This window comes from Oncorhynchus mykiss, chromosome 25, assembly GCF_057628025.1.
Source record: "Oncorhynchus mykiss isolate SJ-2025 chromosome 25, ASM5762802v1, whole genome shotgun sequence".
In the NCBI taxonomy this organism is placed as follows: Eukaryota; Metazoa; Chordata; class Actinopteri; order Salmoniformes; family Salmonidae; genus Oncorhynchus; species Oncorhynchus mykiss.
Genome location: NC_143046.1, coordinates 69,433,734 through 69,455,225, shown reverse-complemented (window position 1 = coordinate 69,455,225; position 21,492 = coordinate 69,433,734). Strand labels below are relative to the sequence as shown.

Genomic DNA, 21,492 nt, shown 5'->3' with positions numbered 1-21,492 from the left:
TAGCCATGGAGCTCTCAGCCACTCATCCAGAGACTGTTAGATCAGCTCACTGAAAAGACTGCAGGGAGGCTGATTTTACACTGTATACCCAATAAGCACGAGGGCCCTGTATAATATGCCCACATGTGAGAAATGGTAGGCCAGAGAGTGTATGCAGCAACACACGCACCATTCTAAGATGAGGGAGTGGAGAGGTTAGTTGGAGGAGTGATCAAAGGAAATGAGAAATACATTTATTCAGTTTCCTCAAGCTCTTTAAGGCTACAGTTGAAGTTGGAAGTTTACTTACACCTTAGCCAAATACATTTAAATTCAGTTTTTCACAATCCCTGACATTTAATCCTAGTAAAAATTCCCTGTCTTTGGTCATTTGGGATCACCACTTTATTTTAAGAATGTGAAATGTCAGAATAATTGTAGCGAGAATGATTTGTTTCAGCTTTTATTTCTTTCATCACATTCCCAGTGGGTCAGAAGTTTGCATACGCCCAATTAGTACTTTTGGTAGCATTGCCTTTAAATTGTTTCACTTGGGTCAATCGTTTCGGGTGGCCTTCCACAAGCTTCCCACAATAAGTTGGGTGAATTTTGGCCCATTCCTCCTGGTGTAACTGAGTCAGGTTTGTAGGCCACCGTGCTCGCACACACTTTATCAGTTCTGCCACACATTTTCTATGGGATTGAGGTCAGGGCTTTGTGATGGCCTTGACTTGGTTGTCCTTAAGCCATTTTGCCACAACTTTGGAAGTATGTTTGGGGTCATTGTCCATTTGGAAGACCCATTTGCGACCAAGCTTTAACTTCCTGACTGATGTCTTGAGATGTTGCTTCAATATATCTACATCATTTTTGTCCCTCATGATGCCATCTATATTGTAAAGTGTACCAGTCCCTCCTGCAGCAAAGCACCCCCACAACATGATGCTGCCACCCCGTGCTTCACGGTTAGGATGGTGTTCTTCGGCTTGTAAGCCTCCCCCTTTTTCCTCCAAACATAACGATGGTCGTTATGGCCAAACAGTTCTATTTTTGTTTCATCAGACCAAAGGACATTTCTCCAAAAAGTACGATCTTTGTCCCCATGTGCAGTTGAAAACATGTGCTGCTGTTGTTCTGGTATTGATTTGCACTTTTCACATCAAAGTACGTTCATCTATTGGAGACATAACGCGTCTCCTTCCTGAGCGGTATGACAGCTGCGTGGTCCCATGTTGTTTATACTTGCGTACTAATGTTTGTACAGATGAACGTGGTACCTTCAGGCATTTGGAAATAGCTCCCAAGGATGAACCAGACTTGGCTGATTTCTTTTGATTTTCCCATGATGTCAAGCTGAGTTTGAAGGTAGGCCTTGAAATACATCCACAGGTACACCTCCAATTGACTCAAATGATGTAAATTAGCCTATCAGAAGCTTCTAAAGCCATGACATAATTTTCTGGAATTTTCCAAGCTGTTTAAAGGCACAGTCAACTTAGTATATGTAAACTTCTGACCCACTGGAATTGTGATACAGTGAATTATAAGTGAAATAATCTGTCTGTAAATAATTGTTGGAAAAATTACTTGTATCATGCACAAAGTAGATGTCCTAACCGACTTGCCAAACTATAGTTAGTTAACAATTAATTTGTGGAGCTCCAACCTAAGTATATGTAAACTTCTGACTTCAACTGTATCAGCAGTAGAACATGTGAATGATTGTAAACTGGATTCCTTGCTCTAAACTACGATTGTTTGCTCTGGATACTGAGGAACATAAACTCCCTAGAACCATCTTTCTTACTTACTTACTGACTTTGTTGTCCGCATGGGGAAATGTTGTAGTGTCATGTACACGTTTTAAGATCAGTTTAAATACAAAACAGAATTGACAATACAACTTTCTTAACAGTTACATACCAATAGACTCGCCTGCTGGCCTTACTGAGTCGATAGGAACATTAGCCCAAGCTATTTAGGAGGGATATCACACCTGGCACAAATTATTGTCTAGTTCTATTTTTCCTGCTGAGGGTTGTCCTATACCTGCTCCCAGAGGGGAGTAGTTCAAAGTCCGGGTACAGGGGGTGGCTTGGGTCTAAAATGATTTTGTGAGCCTTGCGGAGGGCCCTGACCTTAAAGATCTCATCCAGGCCTGTCTGTTTGACTCCAAGTACCTTGCTTGCTGTGGTGATAATCCTTCTCAGCATATTTCTCTGGCTGACAGTGGCATTGCCAAACCAACAAACAATGCAAAAAGTTAAAATACTCTCAATTAAATATTTGTAAAACAGAGTCAGTATAGTACAGTCTACATTAAAAGATCCCAGCTTTTTGAGAAAGTACAGTCTCTGTTGGCTCTTTTTGTAGGACAGGTCTGTACATTTACTCCACTGAAGCTTATTGTCCAAGAGGACACCCAGGTATTTGTATTCCTCTACAATCTCTATATTCTGACCACTGATAGATGTTGCAGAGGTGTTGTACACTTCCTGAAATCTATGCACATCTCTTTGGTCTTGATTGTATTGAGGACCAAGTGTGATTCCTTACACCACTCTACAAAGCCATCTAGGACCGGGCCATGATGTTCCTCGTCATCATGCAACAGGCTGATCAAGGCAGTGTCATCAGCGAACTTAACGAGGTGTCTGTCAGGATGGGAACTAGTACAACTATTAGTGTACAGGAGTAGGGACAAAACACATCCCTGAGGAGAGCCTGTGTTGCTATTGCGTATGTCCGACACATGGAGACCTAATTTTGACTCGCTGTGAGCGTTGGCTCAGGAAGTCCCAACAGCCCCAAAACCAGCCCCCCATCTAAGGAGAAGTCCTGAATGAGTCTCTGTGCCAGAATGTAGGGCTGGATTGTGTTGAACGCTGAAGAAAAGTCAAATAAACAGAACCCTAACATGGGATTTGGCATCCTCTAGATGTCTATAGACCATGTTAAGGAGAGTAAGAATGGCATCATCAACTCCTCTGCTAGGTTGATAGGCAGACTGAAATGGGTCGAGAAGCTTCTGGGTGATGCTGAGAATATTACTTTCCACAAGTTTCTCAAGGAATTTCATTACTAAGGATGTCAAGGCGACAGGGCGGTAGTCATTCAACACATGTCCATTTATTTTGTCTGGGCCTGGGCTTTTGTCTGTGTTACATCCCCTGAACAACTTTATAACATCAGACTGTTTAACAACTCTCACAAACATTTGTAATGGTGCTTCCGTTTGTTTTACCTCCAACACAAAGTTGTCTGATTCAAATCTTGAGAAGAAAACATCTCCCATGGTCAGCACTGGTTTTCCTCCTGCCTATGTGGGGGGCACTAGTCATGGATTTAATCCCTTGGCCAGGCCACCCTTGCGTTTCCTGGGGAGAGGGGTCCTCTCCACCCTTTGCTTGTATGCCTCCTTGTTCACCAGTACAGTGGGGCAAAAAAGTATTTAGTCAGCCACCAATTGTGCAAGTTCTCCCACTTAAAAAGATGAGAGGCCTGTAATTTTCATCATAGGTACACTTCAACTATGACAGACAAAATGAGGAAAAAAATCCAGAAAATCACATTGTAGGATTTGTAATGAATTTATTTGCAAATTATGGTGGAAAATAAGTATTTGGTTAATAACAAAAGTTTATCTCAGTACTTTGTTATATACCCTTTGTTGGCAATGACAGAGGTCAAACATTTTCTGTAAGTTTTCACACACTGTTGCTGGTATTTTGGCCCATTCCTCCATGCAGATCTCCTCTAGAACAGTAATGTTTTGGGGCTGTTGCTGGCTAACACGGACTTTCAACTCCCTCCAAAGATTTTCTATGGGGTTGAGATCTGGAGACTGGCTAGGCCACTCCAGGACCTTGAAATGCTTCTTACGAAGCCACTCCTTCGTTGCCCCAAAACAGCCCCAAAGCATGATGTGTCCACCCCCATGCTTCACAGTAGGTATGGTGTTCTTTGGATGCAACTTAGCATTCTTTGTCCTCCAAACACGATGAGTTGAGTTTTTACCAAAAAGTTATATTTTGGTTTCATCTGACCATATGACATTCTCCCAATCTTCTTCTGGATCATCCAAATGCTCTCTAGCAAACTTCAGACGGGCCTGGACATGTACTGGCTTAAGCAGGATTTGAGTCCCTGGCGGCGTAGTGTGTTACTGAATGTAGGCTTTGTTACTTTGGTCCCAGCTCTCTGCAGGTCATTCACTAGGTCCCCCCGTGTGGTTCTGGGATTTTTGCTCACCGTTCTTGTGTACATTTTGACCCCACGGGGTGAGATCTTGCGTGGAGCCCCAGATCGAGGGAGATTATCAGTGGTCTTGTATGTCTTCCATTTCCTAATAATTGCTCCCACAGTTGATTTCTTCAAACCAAGCTGCTTACGTATTGCAGATTCAGTCTTCCCAGCCTGGTGCAGGTCTACAATTTTGTTTCTGGTGTCCTTTGACAGCTCTTTGGTCTTGGCCATAGTGGAGTTTGGAGTGTGACTGTTTGAGGTTGTGGACAGGTGTCTTTTATACTGATAACAAGTTCAAACAGGTGCCATTAATACAGGTAACGAGTGGAGGACAGAGGAGCCTCTTAAAGAAGAAGTTACAGGTCTGTGAGAGCCAGAAATCTTGCTTGTTTGTAGGTGACCAAATACTTATTTTCCACCATAATTTGCAAATAAATTCATTACAAATCCTACAATGTGATTTTCTAGATTTTTTTTTCTCTCATTTTGTCTGTCATAGTTGAAGTGTACCTATGGTGAAAATTACAGGCCTCATCTTTTTAAGTGGGAGAACTTGCACAATTGGTGGCTGACTTAATACTTTTTTGCCCCACTGTATCTGTCTTTTGATCTCACATTGTACATCTCTTAAACCCTGTCTATCACCCTTGGCATAAACTGCCTTCTTCCTATCAAGTAGTGATTTTAGATGTTTTGATACCCAAGGCTTATTGTTGGGGAAGATTTTACAGGTTTTAGTAGGCACAACTGACTCAACACAGAAGATTACATAGTCTGAAACAACATCTGTGAGTTCATCAAGATCAGAGCTGCTGTCCTCAAATACCTCCCACATAGTACAGTCAAAACACCCCTGGAGACCGAATACCTCCCACATAGTACAGTCAAAACACCCCTGGAGACAAGTGATGCCCTTGTCATTCCAGATCTGGACAGTTTTAACTGTGGGTTTCTCCCTCTCCAGGAGCTGACAGTAGGTTGGCCTGAGGTAGACCACATTGTGGTCTGATGTCCCCAGGGGTGGTCTGGTGGTGGCAGAAAATGCATTTGGTATTGTCCCATAGCACAAGTCAAGAGTCCTATTTTTCCTATTGTGACATTTCACATACTGGTGGTATGTGCGCAGGACTTTGCAAGGTACAGTTGTTAAAATCACCTAAAATACATTTGGGTGCATATAAATCATCTCTGATGCCTTTGTTGTATTAGCTTTAGGTTGAATGTACACAACGGTAACAAACAATTGGGGGAACTCACGGGGCAGGTAGTAGGGTCGCAGTGACACAGAAAGCATTTCAGTGTCAGGCGTACAGAGTCTCTCTCTTACCAGGATCCATTTACACCGCTGCTCCCTGACAATGCCGTCAGCTATCCAGGACACCCATTTTTACACAGTTGAGCCAGAAAGATGAAATTCTTAATTGTTTTTGAGTGTGGGCCTGAATTCAAGGACAGATCTTTCTCTTTTCTACATAGTCAAGCTGTTTGAGGTGATCGAGACAGAGAGGACGCTGTACCTGGTGATGGAGTATGCCAGTGGAGGTGAGTAGTATGTTATGCCTCGGCTTCTCAGCCCCCGTAACTGCTGTGATGGCATAGGGCATGGTGAAGAGCCATACAGGAAACTAGGGCTGTCCCCGACTGAAAAAAATCATGGTCGACCGAGAGTCATCTCGGTTCTTTCGACCCATCAATTGGTCTACATTTTCATAAGTGTATTTTTCCATATGTAGACAAATCCTATGTGTTTAATCAAATCAACTACAGTATATTCACTGAGCTTGTCTGATGCGTTAAGTGCACTGTTTGATAAAATAATTAAGACACACATGACTAGAGGAAGTCTGACCGCAATTGATTTGATTGTGCCGAGCCGGGCTCAGACTTGATGTGTTAAAAAAAAAAATTACAGTGAGTGACTGTGTGACTAGCATCCATTGTCGCTCTCTCCTCCCTGCTGCAGCGACCACCACAGTGTTTATTGCGCTGTTCGTGCTGCTAAAGCTGCAACATAATTACAGCCTTTCTTGAAATCAATACACAGAAGTATATATTTTTAAACCTGCATATTTTGCTAAAAGAAATCCAGTTTAGCAGGCAATATTAAGGTGAAATTGTGTCACTTCTCTTGCGTTCATTGCACGCAGAGTCAGGGTATATGCAACAGTTTGGGCAGCCTGGCTCATTGCGAACTAATTTTTTTCAAAATGATAGTTTCCGGATTCAACCATATTAATGACCAAAGGCTCGTATTTCTGTGTGTTATGTTATAATTAAGTCTGATTTGATAGAGCAGTCTGACTGAGCGATGGTAGGCAGCAGCAGGCTCGTAAGCATTCATTCAAACAGCACTTTTGTAATTTTTACCAGCAGCTCTTCGCAAGCACAGCGCTGTTTATGACTTCAAGCCTATCAGCCTAATGGCTGGTGTAACCGATGTGAAATGGCTAGCTAGTTAGCGGGGTGAGCGCTAACAGCGTTTCAAACATCACTTGCTCTGAGACTTAGTTATTCTCCTTGCTCTGCAAGGGCCACGGCTTTTGTGGAGCGATGGGTAACGCTGCTTTGAGTGTGGCTGTTGTCGATGTGTTCCTAGTTCGAGCCCAGGTAGGGGCGAGGAGAGGGACGGAAGCTATACTGTTACACTGGCAATACTATAGTGCCTATAAGAACATCCAATAGTCAAAGGTATATGAAATACAAATGGTATAGAGAGAAATAGTCCTATAAATACTATATTAACTACAACCTAAAACCTCTTACCTTGAAACATTGAAGTCTCATGTTAAAAGGAACTACCAACTTTCATATGTTCTCCTGTTCTGAGCAAGGAACTCAAAAGTTAGCTTTTTTACATGGCACATATTGCACTTTTACTTTCTTCTCCAACACTTTGTTTTTGTATTATTTGAACCAAATTGAACAGGTTTCATTATTTATTTAAGGCTAAATGTATTTTTATTAATGTATTATATTAAGTTAAAATAAGTGTTCATTCAGTATTGTTGTAATTGTCATTATTACCCTTACCACCTAGGGGCGGCCCGTCAGGAAGTCCAGGATCCAGTTGCAGAGGGAGGTGTTTAGTCCCAGGGTCCTTAGCTTATTGATGAGCTTTGAGGGCGCTATGGTGTTGAACACTGAGCTGTAGTCAATGAATAGCATTCTCACATAGATGTTCCTTTTGTCCAGGTGGGAAAGGGCAGTGTGGAGTGCAATGGAGACTGCATCATCTGTGGATCTGTTGGGGCGGTATGCAAATTGGAGTGGGTCTAGGGTTTCTGGGATGCTGGTGTTGATGTGAGCAATGACCAGCCTTTCAAAGCACTTCATGGCTACAGACGTGAGTGCTACGGGTTGGTAGTCATTTAGGCTGGTTACCTTTGTGTTCTTGGGCACAGGCACTATAGTAGTCTGCTTAAAACATGTTGGTATTACAGACTCGGACAGGGAGATGTTGAAAATGTCAGTGAATACAGTTGGTCAGCACATGCTTGCAGTACACGTCCTGGTAATCCGTCTGGCCCAGCTGCCTTGTAAATGTTGACCTGTCTAAAGGTCATACTCACATCGGCTGCGGAGAGGGTGATCACACAGTGTTCCGATACAGCTGGTGCTCTCATGCATGTTTAAGTGTTATTTGCCTCGACGCAAGCATAGAAGTAGTTTAGCTCGTAAGGTAAGGAGCAAGCACTCCGTGCATATTATGTGTGCCAAACAGGTTCTGTTAGATTACAATATAATTTATCTGACTGTTTGGAACAATGTAAACAACTTTTTTTTTTTTCTTTATTACTGCAAAATGGAACGGTTTATTTATTGTTCACGCTAATTATTCAAGGGTCAATGCTTGATTGCATTTCAAATCATGAATGACTCATGCTGTGTGATGACATTAATGAATGAGTGATTGATTGTTACAGTACTGTAAGTTATATATAGACCAAAGTAAGTTTCAGTATTAAGAATAAACAGGATGCGCTCTTAGGCCTACAGCTCAATGGCGGTTATGCGATGCAGCTATACTAAGCCTACTAATGATAATGACATTACTTATTATTATAACAATGAAAATCATAACAATAATAGTCACAACAATAATGAGATCAAGAAAAAGGAGGGTTATTATGAATATTTTTCCGACAATTTGGAACCGTGTAAGTAACACTAAATAAATGATAAATAATACCCGACAGGCTGTTCTAACGAAAAACAAGATAAAGCCTTTATTACAGTATAGCAAACAGACGAATTTGTGAAATTGCTTATCCTGACATGTTGTGTGGGGTTTGGTGCTTACGAAGGCTTGGTGCTCATGGAATCAGTGGGCTATTAAACAAACAGGCAACAGAAGCAGGATCTGTCTTATTTCTGTAGATATATTGATGATTTATAAAGCCAGGCACATTTAACAGTTAGGCTACTTCTCTTAGACAATTAAGTCAAAAGGCTGTTTTTCTCATCTCCTCATTCTGCTGCTGCCTCCACAGCATTGTTCTCAACACCAATATGCTGGTTAACTTTGCTATTATGCACAAAGCAACATGGTCTAGGCGCCAACAGTGCACTGATGTGTTTCAGAACCACTGACAGCGACTGCTATCCAACGTGGGAGAAAGCGTACATCTGTTATAAAATCTTATTTTTATTAGTGTTGCACCATTGTTCCAATGTAATATAACCATATACAATTTCAGTAGCACATGTCTTAGAGTGATGGACTGTGCCATCCCCACGGCCTCTATAATGGATTAGTCCACTCAGGCAGGTGCCAATTAGACAGGTGTCTTGTACACCATTAACATTTTTTTATGTACTACTGCCCGACTAAAGAAATCTCAGTCAACCAAAAGCCTATTGACCAAACAAACGACCAGTCAACAAAACGGGGTCAGCCCTACAGGAAATATATCATATTCAGTACATTGCAACCTACTTCTAGGAAATCTGAAATGTGTGTTGACACACACACTGCATTTAGAGCAGAGTTGGAGGGCACTGGTGACTCTCTTTTGCGCACATAGTCCTACAAGCTCGCTCTTTCGCACACACGCTCACTTGCTGCCACCGCAGATCAACACTGATTGTGTGTGGGAGGGTTTCGGGGATGCAGAACAAAAGGTTTTATGGGGCAAGTTGTTAATGCTGGACCCCCCCTTCTCACCCACTAACCTCTCAGCTGCTGTTAGCACACGAGAGAGCTGTGTCACGTTTTAGCATGGACGGGTTTGAGAGAACACAACATAGCTGCGTGGGCTGAAGAAAGCATCTGATGTTGTTGCCATACTCAGAAGCTTGTGCCTTCAGGACAGTACTACAGTAAAGGAATTAGAGTTCTGTGTCTCTCTGTAGGCGTGAGGAACAGTTAGGTTCACATCCTCCTCATGCTGTGTTTTAAAGTAGTTCTTTATTTGATTTGGATTATTCTCTAAACTAGGGCTGTTCAATGTCAGTCCTGGAGGGCCGAAACACTTCTGATTTTCATCCTCTCCTAATAAGGGTTTAATTCAGACTTGGGACACCAGGTGTGTGCCATTAACTACCAGGTAGAAACAAGACATGGAAGTATTTTGGCCCTCCAGAACCGGAATTGAACAGCCCTGCTCTAAACCTTGACCTTATTTGATGTACAAAGTGTTTTCGTACCGTTTTCCCTTTGAAATACACAGCCTTCAATTTAATATCCGTACTGTTGTCTTCTTTCTCATGCAGGAGAGGTCTTCGACTACCTTGTTGCACACGGAAGGATGAAGGAAAAAGAGGCCAGGGCTAAATTTAGACAGGTAGGTACAGGACTTTACCCGCAGTGTACTGGATTCTCACCCTGCCTTGCCTGTCTGCCTGCCGATTCCTCATTGGTCAGTGTCCTAAACCACCCAGGATAGTCTGCTGTTACTGTAAAGTTATGAGAAATGGCAAAACACAGAGCTGCCCTCATCGCTTATCTCTCTCCCACTGACAGTGATACACTGGGGATGTGCTGCCTCCACACAGCGCTCTGCAGTGGGAGGATAGGCAGGCACACTCAGCAATGTCGAGGCTATAGCTAACTACTTCCCTGGTCTGACCGCAGGTTCATCTCACTGCAGAGTTTCATTGGGAGCTCTGATAAACCTCGAGCAGATGCTCACACAGGAAGAGGAGACTCAGTTTTCTCCAAGCTTCATGTCTACACTCTGTTTCTTAGACATGGTCTCTTTTTAGTTTTATCTGTCTTCTCACTCGACACCACATCTCCTCACCACAACCTTCACCCAGGGGGGTTGTACACCACATCTCCTCACCATATCCCTCACCTAGGGGGGGTTGTACACCACATCTCCTCACCACATCCTTCACCCAGGGGGGTTGTACACCACATCTCCTCACCACATCCTTCACCCAGGGGGGTTGTACACCACATCTCCTCTCCACATCCTTCACCCAGGGTGGTTGTACACCACATCTCCTCTCCATATCCTTCACCCAGGGGGGTTGTAAACCACATCTCCTCTCCATATCCTTCACCCAGGGGGGTTGTACACCACATCTCCTCTCCACATCCTTCACCCAGGGGGGTTGTACACCACATCTCCTCTCCATATCCTTCACCCAGGGTGGTTGTACACCACATCTCCTCTCCATATCCTTCACCCAGGGTGGTTGTACTCCACATCTCCTCTCCATTTCCTTCACCTACGGGAGGTGTGAAAACTGTGCCAGGTGGAAGACTAACTGTATCACTCTGTATGTGTGTTTCTCTGTAGATCGTTTCTGCTGTGCAGTACTGCCACCAGAAGCACATTGTTCATAGAGACCTGAAGGTAAGGACCCAGTGAGGGTGGGTGTATGTGTGTGTGTGGGGGGGGGGGGGGGGGGGGGGGTGAACTAAAGTGGCCAAAGGCGGTGCTTTTCCATGCTCACATGTTCTCCATTGCACCACATACTCACTTAAAATTCCATTCCATTTATGCTGCCACATGTAGAATAAATATTGATGCTCCTGTATTTTTATCTTGGTTAGCGTGAGGGGGTCGACCTCAGTGGGAGTTACTCTGTTCAGAGCTCCCATCTCCTTTCCATCAGCAGCGTGTCCATACAGTGTTTACGCTGTAGAGCTTCATGAATGATCCATGAGGACTGAGATGTAAGAGCAGAAAGCAGCTGTCTCCCCCTGTGTGTTTGACACTTACTTTGACTTGTAGAGCACTTTGTTTTGTGAGGGGGTTTTCTGTGGAGGGATCAGTAGATATTTGTTGTGCCTTTTGACATCTCTACCTCTGATTGGAACTCTACTGTCAGCATGGATCTTTGTGGGTTATTCAAATGTGTTATGCTTTTACCTGTGGCCTAGGTAGTCTGTTACCTCTGTCTTTCAATCTGACGTCCCAGCCATCTCTCACCTCATCACCCCATTCTTCTCCAATTCCCCTCCTGTGTCTCTAGGCAGAGAACCTGCTGCTGGATGCAGACATGAACATTAAGATAGCGGACTTTGGCTTTAGTAATGAGTTCACCATGGGGAACAAGCTGGACACGTTCTGTGGCTCCCCACCCTACGCCGCCCCGGAGCTGTTTCAGGGGAAGAAGTACGATGGGCCCGAGGTGGACGTCTGGAGCCTGGGGGTCATCCTCTACACACTGGTCAGCGGCTCTCTGCCCTTCGATGGGCAGAACCTTAAGGTATGTAGTAAGACTCATAGAAATACTTCCATACTCAGTTCCTTTGTCTGTGGGAGATTCATAGTCAGTGAAACATAGGGGTAAAACTTGAGATAAGATGTCCTCACTCACTCTTTCTCCCTGTCCGTCTCTCTGTAGGAGCTTAGGGAGAGGGTTCTGAGGGGGAAATATCGTATCCCCTTCTACATGTCCACAGACTGCGAGAACCTCCTCAAGCGCTTCCTGGTGCTCAACCCGGCCAAGCGGGGGACTCTCGAGGTGAGGGAGGACAGCGAAAATGTAAATATTCAAGACTTTATTCTCTCCATCCATCTGCCATCTGTCGATTCGCCTGCCTGCAATCTGTCCCTCCGCCTGCCTGCCATCTCTCCATCCGCCTGCCTGCCATCTCTCCATCGGCCTGTCTGCCATCTCTCCATCGGCCTGCCTGCCATCTCTCCATCCGCCTGCCTGCCATCTCTCCATCCGCCTGCCTGCCATCTGTCCATCGGCCTGCCTGCCATCTGTCCATCGGCCTGCCTGCCATCTGCCCATCCGCCTGCCTGCCATCTGTCCATCCGCCTGCCTGCCTGCCATCTGTCCATCCGCCTGCCTGCCTGCCATCTGTCCATCCGCCTGCCTGCCTGCCATCTGTCCATCCGCCTGCCTGCCTGCCATCTGTCCATCCGCCTGCCTGCCTGCCATCTGTCCATCCGCCTGCCTGCCTGCCATCTGTCCATCCGCCTGCCTGCCATCTGCCCATCCGCCTGCCTGCCATCTGTCCATCCGCCTGCCTGCCATCTGTCCATCCGTCTGCCTGCCATCTGTCCATCCGCCTGCCTGCCATCTGTCCATCCGTCTGCCTGCCATCTGTCCATCCGTCTGCCTGCCATCTGTCCATCCGCCTGCCTGCCATCTGTCCATCCATCCACCTCTCCATTCCTTGGGCCGGCATCTGCTCAACACTCATCACACTGCTCTCTTTTTGTGCTGATTATATATTCTCCATTCTCTTTCTCTCCTCTGTTGGCACAATACATAATTGAGCAGATGCCGCCCCTCTTGTTTTTATCTTTCTTGTTTTCTGAGTTTTAGGCAGAGCGAAATGCAGGCACAGCACATAGTTGTCTTGGTTTCTGTATGTTCACATTGTGTGCTCATATCCATCCTCATCCCTCTTCTCACTAGAAGTTCAGATTACATACAGTCCTGCATCTAAAGATGTAATTTAGAACAGATATCGGCCTCGTGGTTGAACATTTCCTATTATCATTATCTTGTAAACCCATCGTACACGACCGCCCAATTGATTGGTGAGTTTGTTTGAGAATTAGATTAGACTGACTTTAAATGACGATTCAGCTTTCAAACAGTGTAGCATTGATTCAAATCAAATCTCTTTTCCAATTCTTATTTTTAGGGGAAATCACAATTCAATTTGTTTTTTGAGTGCAATGAGGTGAAATAAGTGAACCTTTAAGTGGATTTAAGAAAATAACCCCCCCCCACCCACCCTGTGATCATGAGGATAGGACCCTGTAGTAAAAGGACCCTGTTCTATGAGGACTCTTTTTTTTAACATTTTATTTCAGCAAATCATGAAAGACCGCTGGATCAATGCGGGATCGGAGGACGACGAGCTCAAGCCTTTCATAGAACCAGAACAGGACATCGCAGATCAGAAGAGAATAGGTACTAAGAGGAGAACACGACTCTTGTTTTTGAGCTTCACAAACTCTAACGTGTGTAGGCAGCAGCACTGCAACATAATCGCTCTCAGTATTTAAGCACTTTACAGTTTTCAAAAGGAAAAGATAAAACGCAGCATAAAAACTACTTCTGCAGGAGCCTCCGAGAGGGAGAGACACGAGACAGAGAGAACCTCCACATCTTGGCCTGGATAAAAGCACTAAGGGGTAGAGGGAGGGGGAGAGAGGGTGTACATGCTGAAAGATGTCCTCTGGAGTGTGGGGGTATTGCATAACAGCAGCTGGGATCTCTGTCAGAGCACGTTGGTTAGAGGGAGCTGCCAGTCACCTAGCACAGAGAGAAAGAGAGCGGGCGGGAGGGAGAGATGAAATGGAGCACATGTTTCACTGAGGGCTCTGTAGTCTAGTGGAGAGGTCACGTTTCAGGGCGTTCCCCATCTCATTCACCCAGTGGAGAAGCACTGACTCCTCTGGGTTTGGTGAAGCCTGATCTGCCTGAACACATTGATTGTGGAGCACAGATGGATAGAGGGAGCTGATGTCTGGTGGAACTGCCGCTCCGGGAGCTTCCCCACCTGGCATGCTCCTCTCAATGTGATGCAAGTAGCGCAGTGGGGGTGTAATCACTCCCCATCTTCCTCTGCCTCCCAACCAATCACTTCCACTCCCGCTGTGCTGCTTGCATCACCTGTCCTCCTGCTGACGGATGGGGCGAGAGGGAGGAGGGGGGCCGGGTGATGACACCTGAGCTAGAATGCAATGACTCACTCGCATGATGAGGTTGCTGCTACATTTATTAAGTGGTGAAAGATCTCTTGTCGTTATGGTGAAAAAGGAAGATCTAATATGTTTGCTTTAAATGAGTCAGAGGAGCAAGTGTGCATAATTGCTTATGAATTGTTTATATCTATGTAGAACACACTAAGGATGTGGGTTGCTGATACTGGCGAATAAAGACCTTTCTGGTATTATGGCAGCCATTTTGGGCTGCAGGATTGGGGTCAATTCATTTAAATGAAAGGTCCCTTAAAATAAGACAGTTGTTGACAATGCTTGTGGAGGCCAGGGCTGTATATGTGAACTCATGTCTCTGTACTGTTCCAGATGTAATGGTGGGGATGGGCTTCTCTCCAGAGGAGATCCAGGAGTCTCTGGCCAAGATGAAGTATGACGAGATCACTGCCACCTACCTACTGCTGGGGAGGAAGTCTTCTGAGGTCAGAGCAACACTATGGATAGTTGTGGTCTAGTGCTTAGTATATCCATTAGTGTCTAATCTTTTTAATGTGTGTGTGTGTGTGTAACCTTTGACCTAGCTGGAGCCCAGTGTTTCAACCTCCAGCAGCAACCTGTCCCTGGCTAAACCCCGGCCCACCAGCGAGCTCAATGGCCAGTCCCCCTCACACCTCAAAGTCCAGCGGAGCGTCTCCTCCAACCAGAAACAGAGACGCTACAGTGATCAGGGTGAGACACTCTATCAGTCAGTCATTAACAACCATTTAGAGGGAATTCTCATCTTTGACAAATGTGTTTCAGCTCTACCATTTCCTCTCTTCCTCGTTTTCTCTCTCTTCTCCAGTGGGTCAGAATGTTCCCCCAGGTTCAGGACACCCTAAGAGGAGTCAGACCAGCACGGCCGAAAACAACATCAAAGAGGAGGGAGGGCGCAGTGTCCCCGGGGGGCGCTGTGTCCCCCCACCCAGCCCCTTGCTGGGGAACGCCAACAACCCCAACAAGGCTGATATTCCCAATGGCAGGAAGGGGGTTCCCACTGTTCCCAACGTGAGTGTCTGCTATTCCATCCCATTATCAATTGTATAACATATTCTTACACTTGGAGTGGGGATGAATCCTCCATTCCGATTTGATGATTTGTGATTTCAGAGTTTCTGTTCCACCCTGCAGAATAACACTGGCTCTGACGGGATGACGAGGAGAAACACGTATGTGTGCAGCGACAGGAACGCTATGGACTGTCTCTCTGTCATTCCCAATGGGAAGGAGAACAGGTAAGGAACAGGCTACAATTTGACTGTGTTCCCCGTGTTTTCCACATGGAATCAGCATTCAACACAGCACCTTCACTGTTCCTCCCCCCAGGGGCACAGAGGAGGGAACTATGTGTATCAATACTGTTAATATTGAGAGAATTTATTGAAGAAAAACAAGACCAGGCCTCCAGGGGAGAAATATCCTCAATGTTGTGCTCTTCTTCTACTTCCCCCCCATCGCTTCTCTACTTCCTCACCACCGCTTCTCTACTTCCCCCCACCGCTTCTCTACTTCCTCACCACCGCTTCTCTACTTCCTCACCACCGCTTCTCTACTTCCCCCCCGTCGCTTCTCTACTTCCCCCCGTCGCTTCTCTACTTCCCCCCATCGCTTCTCTACTTCCCCCCCGTCGCTTCTCTACTTCCCCCCCGTCGCTTCTCTACTTCCCCCCCGTCGCTTCTCTACTTCCCCCCGTCGCTTCTCTACTTCCCCCCGTCGCTTCTCTACTTCCCCCCCGTCGCTTCTCTACTTCCCCCCGTCGCTTCTCTACTTCCCCCCCATCGCTTCTCTACTTCCCCCCATCGCTTCTCTACTTCCCCCCGTCGCTTCTCTACTTCCCCCCGTCGCTTCTCTACTTCCTCACAGTCGCTTCTCTACTTCCCCCCGTCGCTTCTCTACTTCCCCCCCGTCGCTTCTCTACTTCCTCACCATCGCTTCTCTACTTCCTCACCATCGCTTCTCTACTTCCTCACCATCGCTTCTCAACTTCCCCCCGTCGCTTCTCTACTTCCCCCCCGTCGCTTCTCTACTTCCTCACCGTCGCTTCTCTACTTCCTCACCGTCGCTTCTTTACTTCCTCACCACCGCTTCTCTACTTCCCCCCGTCGCTTCTCTACTTCCTCACCGTCGCTTCTCTACTTCCTCACCATCGCTTCTCTACTTCCTCACCGTCGCTTCTCTACTTCCCCCCCGTCGCTTCTCTACTTCCTCACCGTCGCTTCTCTACTTCCTCACCACCGCTTCTCTACTTCCTCACCGTCGCTTCTCTACTTCCTCACCATCGCTTCTCTACTTCCCCCGCCGCTTCTCTACTTCCCCCCATCACTTCTCTACTTCCTCACCACCGCTTCTCTACTTCCTCACCACCGCTTCTCTACTTCCTCACCACCGCTTCTCTACTTCCCCCCCGTCGCTTCTCTACTTCCCCCCGTCGCTTCTCTACTTCCTCACCGTCGCTTCTCTACTTCCCCCCCGTCGCTTCTCTACTTCCCCCCGTCGCATCTCTACTTCCCCCCGTCGCTTCTCTACTTCCCCCCCGTCGCTTCTCTACTTCCCCCCCGTCGCTTCTCTACTTCCCCCCCGTCGCTTCTCTACTTCCTCACCGTCGCTTCTCTACTTCCCCCGTCGCTTCTCTACTTCCCCCCGTCGCTTCTCTACTTCCTCACCACCGCTTCTCTACTTCCCCCCCGTCGCTTCTCTACTTCCCCCCGTCGCTTCTCTACTTCCCCCCGTCGCTTCTCTACTTCCTCACCGTCGCTTCTCTACTTCCCCCCCGTCGCTTCTCTACTTCCCCCCGTCGCATCTCTACTTCCCCCCGTCGCTTCTCTACTTCCCCCCCGTCGCTTCTCTACTTCCCCCCCGTCGCTTCTCTACTTCCCCCCCGTCGCTTCTCTACTTCCTCACCGTCGCTTCTCTACTTCCCCCGTCGCTTCTCTACTTCCCCCCGTCGCTTCTCTACTTCCCCCCCGTCGCTTCTCTACTTCCTCCCCGTCGCTTCTCTACTTCCCCCCGTCGCTTCTCTACTTCCCCCCGTCGCTTCTCTACTTCCCCCCGTCGCTTCTCTACTTCCCCCCGTCGCTTCTCTACTTCCCCCCCGTCGCTTCTCTACTTCCTCCCCGTCGCTTCGTCGCTTCTCTACTTCCTCACCGTTGCTTCTCTACTTCCTCACCGTCGCTTCGTCGCTTCTCTACTTCCCCCCGTCGCTTCTCTACTTCCCCCCCGTCGCTTCTCTACTTCCCCCCGTCGCTTCTCTACTTCCTCCCCGTCGCTTCGTCGCTTCTCTACTTCCTCACCGTTGCTTCTCTACTTCCTCCCCGTCGCTTCGTCGCTTCTCTACTTCCTCACCGTTGCTTCTCTACTTCCTCACCGTCGCTTCTCTACTTCCTCACCGTTGCTTCTCTACTTCCTCACCACCGCTCCTCTAATTCCTCACCAACGCTTCTCTACTTCCTCACCACCGCTTCTCTACTTCCCCCCCAATCGCTTCTCTACTTCCTCCCCATCGCTTCTCTTTTTTGGCCCCTTTTTCCTATCTTTCTGGTTTCTTCGTGGTCTGGTCATGTCCCAGTATGATTGAGACGTATGCCTGTGTGATGATTAGCCCGCCCTCTGGCTTTGCCCCCGTGTTGACTGGCTCGTCCTCTGGCTTTGCCCCCGTGTTGGCTGGCTCGTCCACCTCGGTCCAGCTGATGTACCAGGGCTCTGACCCCTGTCTGCCTTCCCCTCAGACTCAGACTGGGTCACACTGCCCCACTCCCACTGCACTCTGGACTTCTGTAAGATGGCAGGCAGGGCCTCCAACTGTCTGTCTGACCTCTCACCTCCTATGTGTAGACCTGTCTCACTGTCTCAGGCCCTCTCTAACCCACGACAAGGCTCCCACATGCATCCCTTTCATGGACTCCATCTCTAACCGTTGTGATGTCATCTCTCCCTCTCTCTAACCTCTTGTAGGAGACAGCCCCACCCTTTATTATACACACTCCTCTGTTCCCCAATTTTTCCTTCATCATCTGCTTGGACCTGTGATCCCTGGTCTGGCCCTGGTCCTGGTCTAGCACTGGCAGCTCTACTACCTACCTCTTGCTTGACTATCCAAACCTGTATTAGTCACTCCATGTTTCACCAAACAATATTCTATCTGGATATTAGGACTCCAACTCACTTCAACAATATCACACTATAGTGAACTACTAGAATAACTCTAAATTAACATTATTGACACAGATCAGATGTCATTTTAGAATTTAGTACTTGAAGGTAAGGTTCTGTTGATATGATAATGGCCCAGCTGGTGATTCTATGTATAGAACTGGTATGTACAGCCAGGTGTTTGTCTTTCTTCTCCGTCTGATCTCTTCCCTCCGTCCTCCCTGCAGTGTGGCTGTGTCTCCTGGCCAGCGGAACCCCGTGGCATCCACCCACAGCATCACCAACGCCACCACGCCAGACAGACTACGTTTCCCACGAGGCACGGCGAGCCGCAGCACCTTCCACAGTGGTCAGCTGAAGGAGCGCCGCACGGCCACCTACAACGGGCCCCCAGCCTCACCCACCCTGTCCCAAGACACAGCGCCCCTTTCCCAGACCCGCAGCCGCGGCTCCAGTAACCTCTTCTCCAAACTCACCTCCAAACTCACACGCAGGTAGGTGTCAGGGACTACAGCTCCATGCCACTCAATTCAACTATGAGTCCAAGCCCCTAAAATATACTATGACTATATCTAGTTAAATGGTTTGTTTTTAATCCTTCTGAGTGGTCTTTGAAAGGTGTGCTTTTTAGTATCATGAGTCACATTGAGTGGAACATCCACAGTCCTACTAACAATAGATTGTTCCAGAAGCACTGATAACGTAGCCTGAGTGCCAGTCTGAGAAAGACATCAAATTAAACATACCTCAAGTGTAAACCAGCAGGGAAAACCCACTTGAATTTTTGTCCAGACTGAGTAGATTGAACACATCTCAGACAGGCAGCCAGGCTACTGTCAACAATTCGGGGTTGTCCCGAGACTAACCTGACATGAGGAATAGAAATCAACATCTGTTAGTTGAACCTTCTCCTCCTCGCCATTGATTCCAACCACCCTGTTTCTGTTCACTCATTTCAAGTTTCAACCAATCATCTTCTTTCAGTTTCTTGCCTCATTTCACTGTTTCTGTGTGTTTGCTGATTCTGTTGTAGAAACATTTCATTTGGGTTTACGAAAAGGTAGGACCCCCTATTACCTTCAGTGTGTGCAATTAATCAACTAAAACCAGTACTAGGACAAGCTGGAGCTGACATACTGCTTAGAACCTCTGTTTTGTGACAGTGATTGGCCTTAGGCTTCTGGAGTTAACGATGGGTTAGATTGTAAGGGCAGTGTTGCCCTCTCGATCGGTCAGTTAAAAAATCCATCAACAGCCAACAGAAAGCTTGACACTAATCAATTTCCAATGCATGTGGTGGGGACGGTCCTGTTGATTCGGATTTGATTTTCACAAAGTAATGATTGTTCTGTATTGAACTGTTGTTCCAGGTAAGTTTGTGTTTTTTATGTAGACAGATCTGTGCTTGAAAGGTAGACAGATTCAATTTGTCTATTCTAACTTGTCTTTATCCATGTCCATAATTGGATTTTGCTGTATCTTATTAGTTGTGACCAATGCTCCCGATTAATAACTTTGCTGGCTGGTAGGAATGTGATCGACTTTGTGATGTGGCGATGCAGGATATAGAGTGTAAAGTTAAGAATTATTGTTTATAAGGCTTTGGGAACTTCAATTTGTAATATTGGTTTGTGGAGTCGTGTTCTCTTGTTGGGAACCGAGAGGGTTGTGAAATACTTTTTGTGAACCAGGCGTTCTGATGAGCAAGATCAGAGGGATTTATGTCTTGAAACATCAATTTGTAAACATTTACAAGCAGATGTTCTGGCAGTTCAGGATATGTTGTTTACAAAGCTAGGACAAAAGGCAAAGCTCTCCCACCATACTACCTCTTCAGACATAACCTTCTGTTCTTCAGTCTGATTAAGTGACACACTGACATCTAGTGGCTACCAGGAGTTCTACATCTCGGGAAGTTGTCACCTTTTGCAACCCTTCCATATTTCTTCATTCGCCAGGTCCTTGTCACTCATTTCATTTCTCTGTTGATTCTTATTTCTGCACAGAGTAACATCTTGGAAACGATTGGTTTAAGTATAGGGAAGGAAGTCTCTTGTCTCAGTAGTAGGCAATGCGCTTTGGTCTCTGTTCCCTCCCTTCACTCTTCTCCTCACTATTGTACTGCTGTGTGCCAATGTTTCCCTGACCTTTCTGTGCCCTTTAACCTTGGACCTTTTCACTGCTCTTCCTCCCTTCAGGGTCAGTATTGACCCGACCAAACGGCAGACGGCCAAATCAGGGCCTGCCGTCCCTTCTGCCCAGGGAGCAAAGACTCTTAGTAAGTCTTCTGTTCACCCACCTCTCCCCCTCTTTTCTCCCCCTTTTTCTTCTTCCTTGTCATCCTGGCATCATCGGCCTGTGATCATGTCGTACATCAAGTTTCTTTCTCTTTTCATGTATCCGTAAAAAAATACAAGCTTTTTTCAGAATCCATTTTTTCTTCCAGATTCAGCAGCGGAAGATATAGAGAATTGTAGGAAGTCGCAGATGGAGACCTAGAGTAAGGGATCATTTCAACCCTTATGTCCCCACAAGAGTTAGTGTGTCAGAGTTCTGTGTGGAAAGAAGGAATTTGTATACACACCCCGACATAGTCACATTCCCTTCTCTCCAGTATGTGTATGTGACAGACACTCCCAACCCCCCTCTCCCTGTCCCAGATAAAGTCTCAGACCTTTTTGTGTCCCTCATCCCCCTGGCTTGAGGCTGCTATCTTGCCCACTAACTAATACCCCTCCAGGAATCTAACTTCCTCTACCCTCCTGTAGAATCATTTCAAGGCTAGTCTGCATGTGTGGAGCCCAAAACTCATTAGGGTCTGTGGACCTGGTATGCAGTCCCTGTCTACAATGGCCCTATGACTGGTTGCCTGGTTGTCTTTTTAACCAACCCCCCTCTTCTTTGGGGCGGCAGGTAGCCTAGTTGGGCCAGTAACCGAAAGGTTGCTAGATCGAATCCCCGAGCTGACAAGGTAAAAATCTGTCGTTCTGCCCCT

General features: G+C 46.6%; 1 protein-coding gene across 50 annotated transcripts in view; it reads left to right on the top strand.

Moving 5' to 3' along the window:
- The window catches only part of LOC110505645 (MAP/microtubule affinity-regulating kinase 3), a 37,221-nt gene that overhangs the window by 13,573 nt on the left and 2,156 nt on the right, over positions 1–21,492 (top strand). For 3 of the 50 annotated variants that reach the window (XM_090220873.1, XM_090220878.1, XM_090220869.1), the window contains 11 exons: positions 5,701–5,766; positions 9,937–10,007; positions 10,971–11,027; positions 11,650–11,886; positions 12,025–12,165; positions 13,458–13,557; positions 14,679–14,791; positions 14,891–15,038; positions 15,154–15,356; positions 15,480–15,583; positions 18,725–18,991. In XM_090220873.1, coding sequence (XP_090076999.1) covers positions 5,701–5,766; positions 9,937–10,007; positions 10,971–11,027; positions 11,650–11,886; positions 12,025–12,165; positions 13,458–13,557; positions 14,679–14,791; positions 14,891–15,038; positions 15,154–15,356; positions 15,480–15,583; positions 18,725–18,991 — 1,507 coding nt within the window. Of the gene's footprint in view, positions 1–5,700; positions 5,767–9,936; positions 10,008–10,970; positions 11,028–11,649; positions 11,887–12,024; positions 12,166–13,457; positions 13,558–14,678; positions 14,792–14,890; positions 15,039–15,153; positions 15,357–15,458; positions 15,584–18,724; positions 18,992–19,530; positions 19,558–20,695; positions 20,776–20,943; positions 20,998–21,492 lie in introns of all 50 variants that reach the window. The other 47 variants (XM_090220900.1, XM_090220893.1, XM_090220899.1 and 44 more) reach the window with 34 other exon arrangements.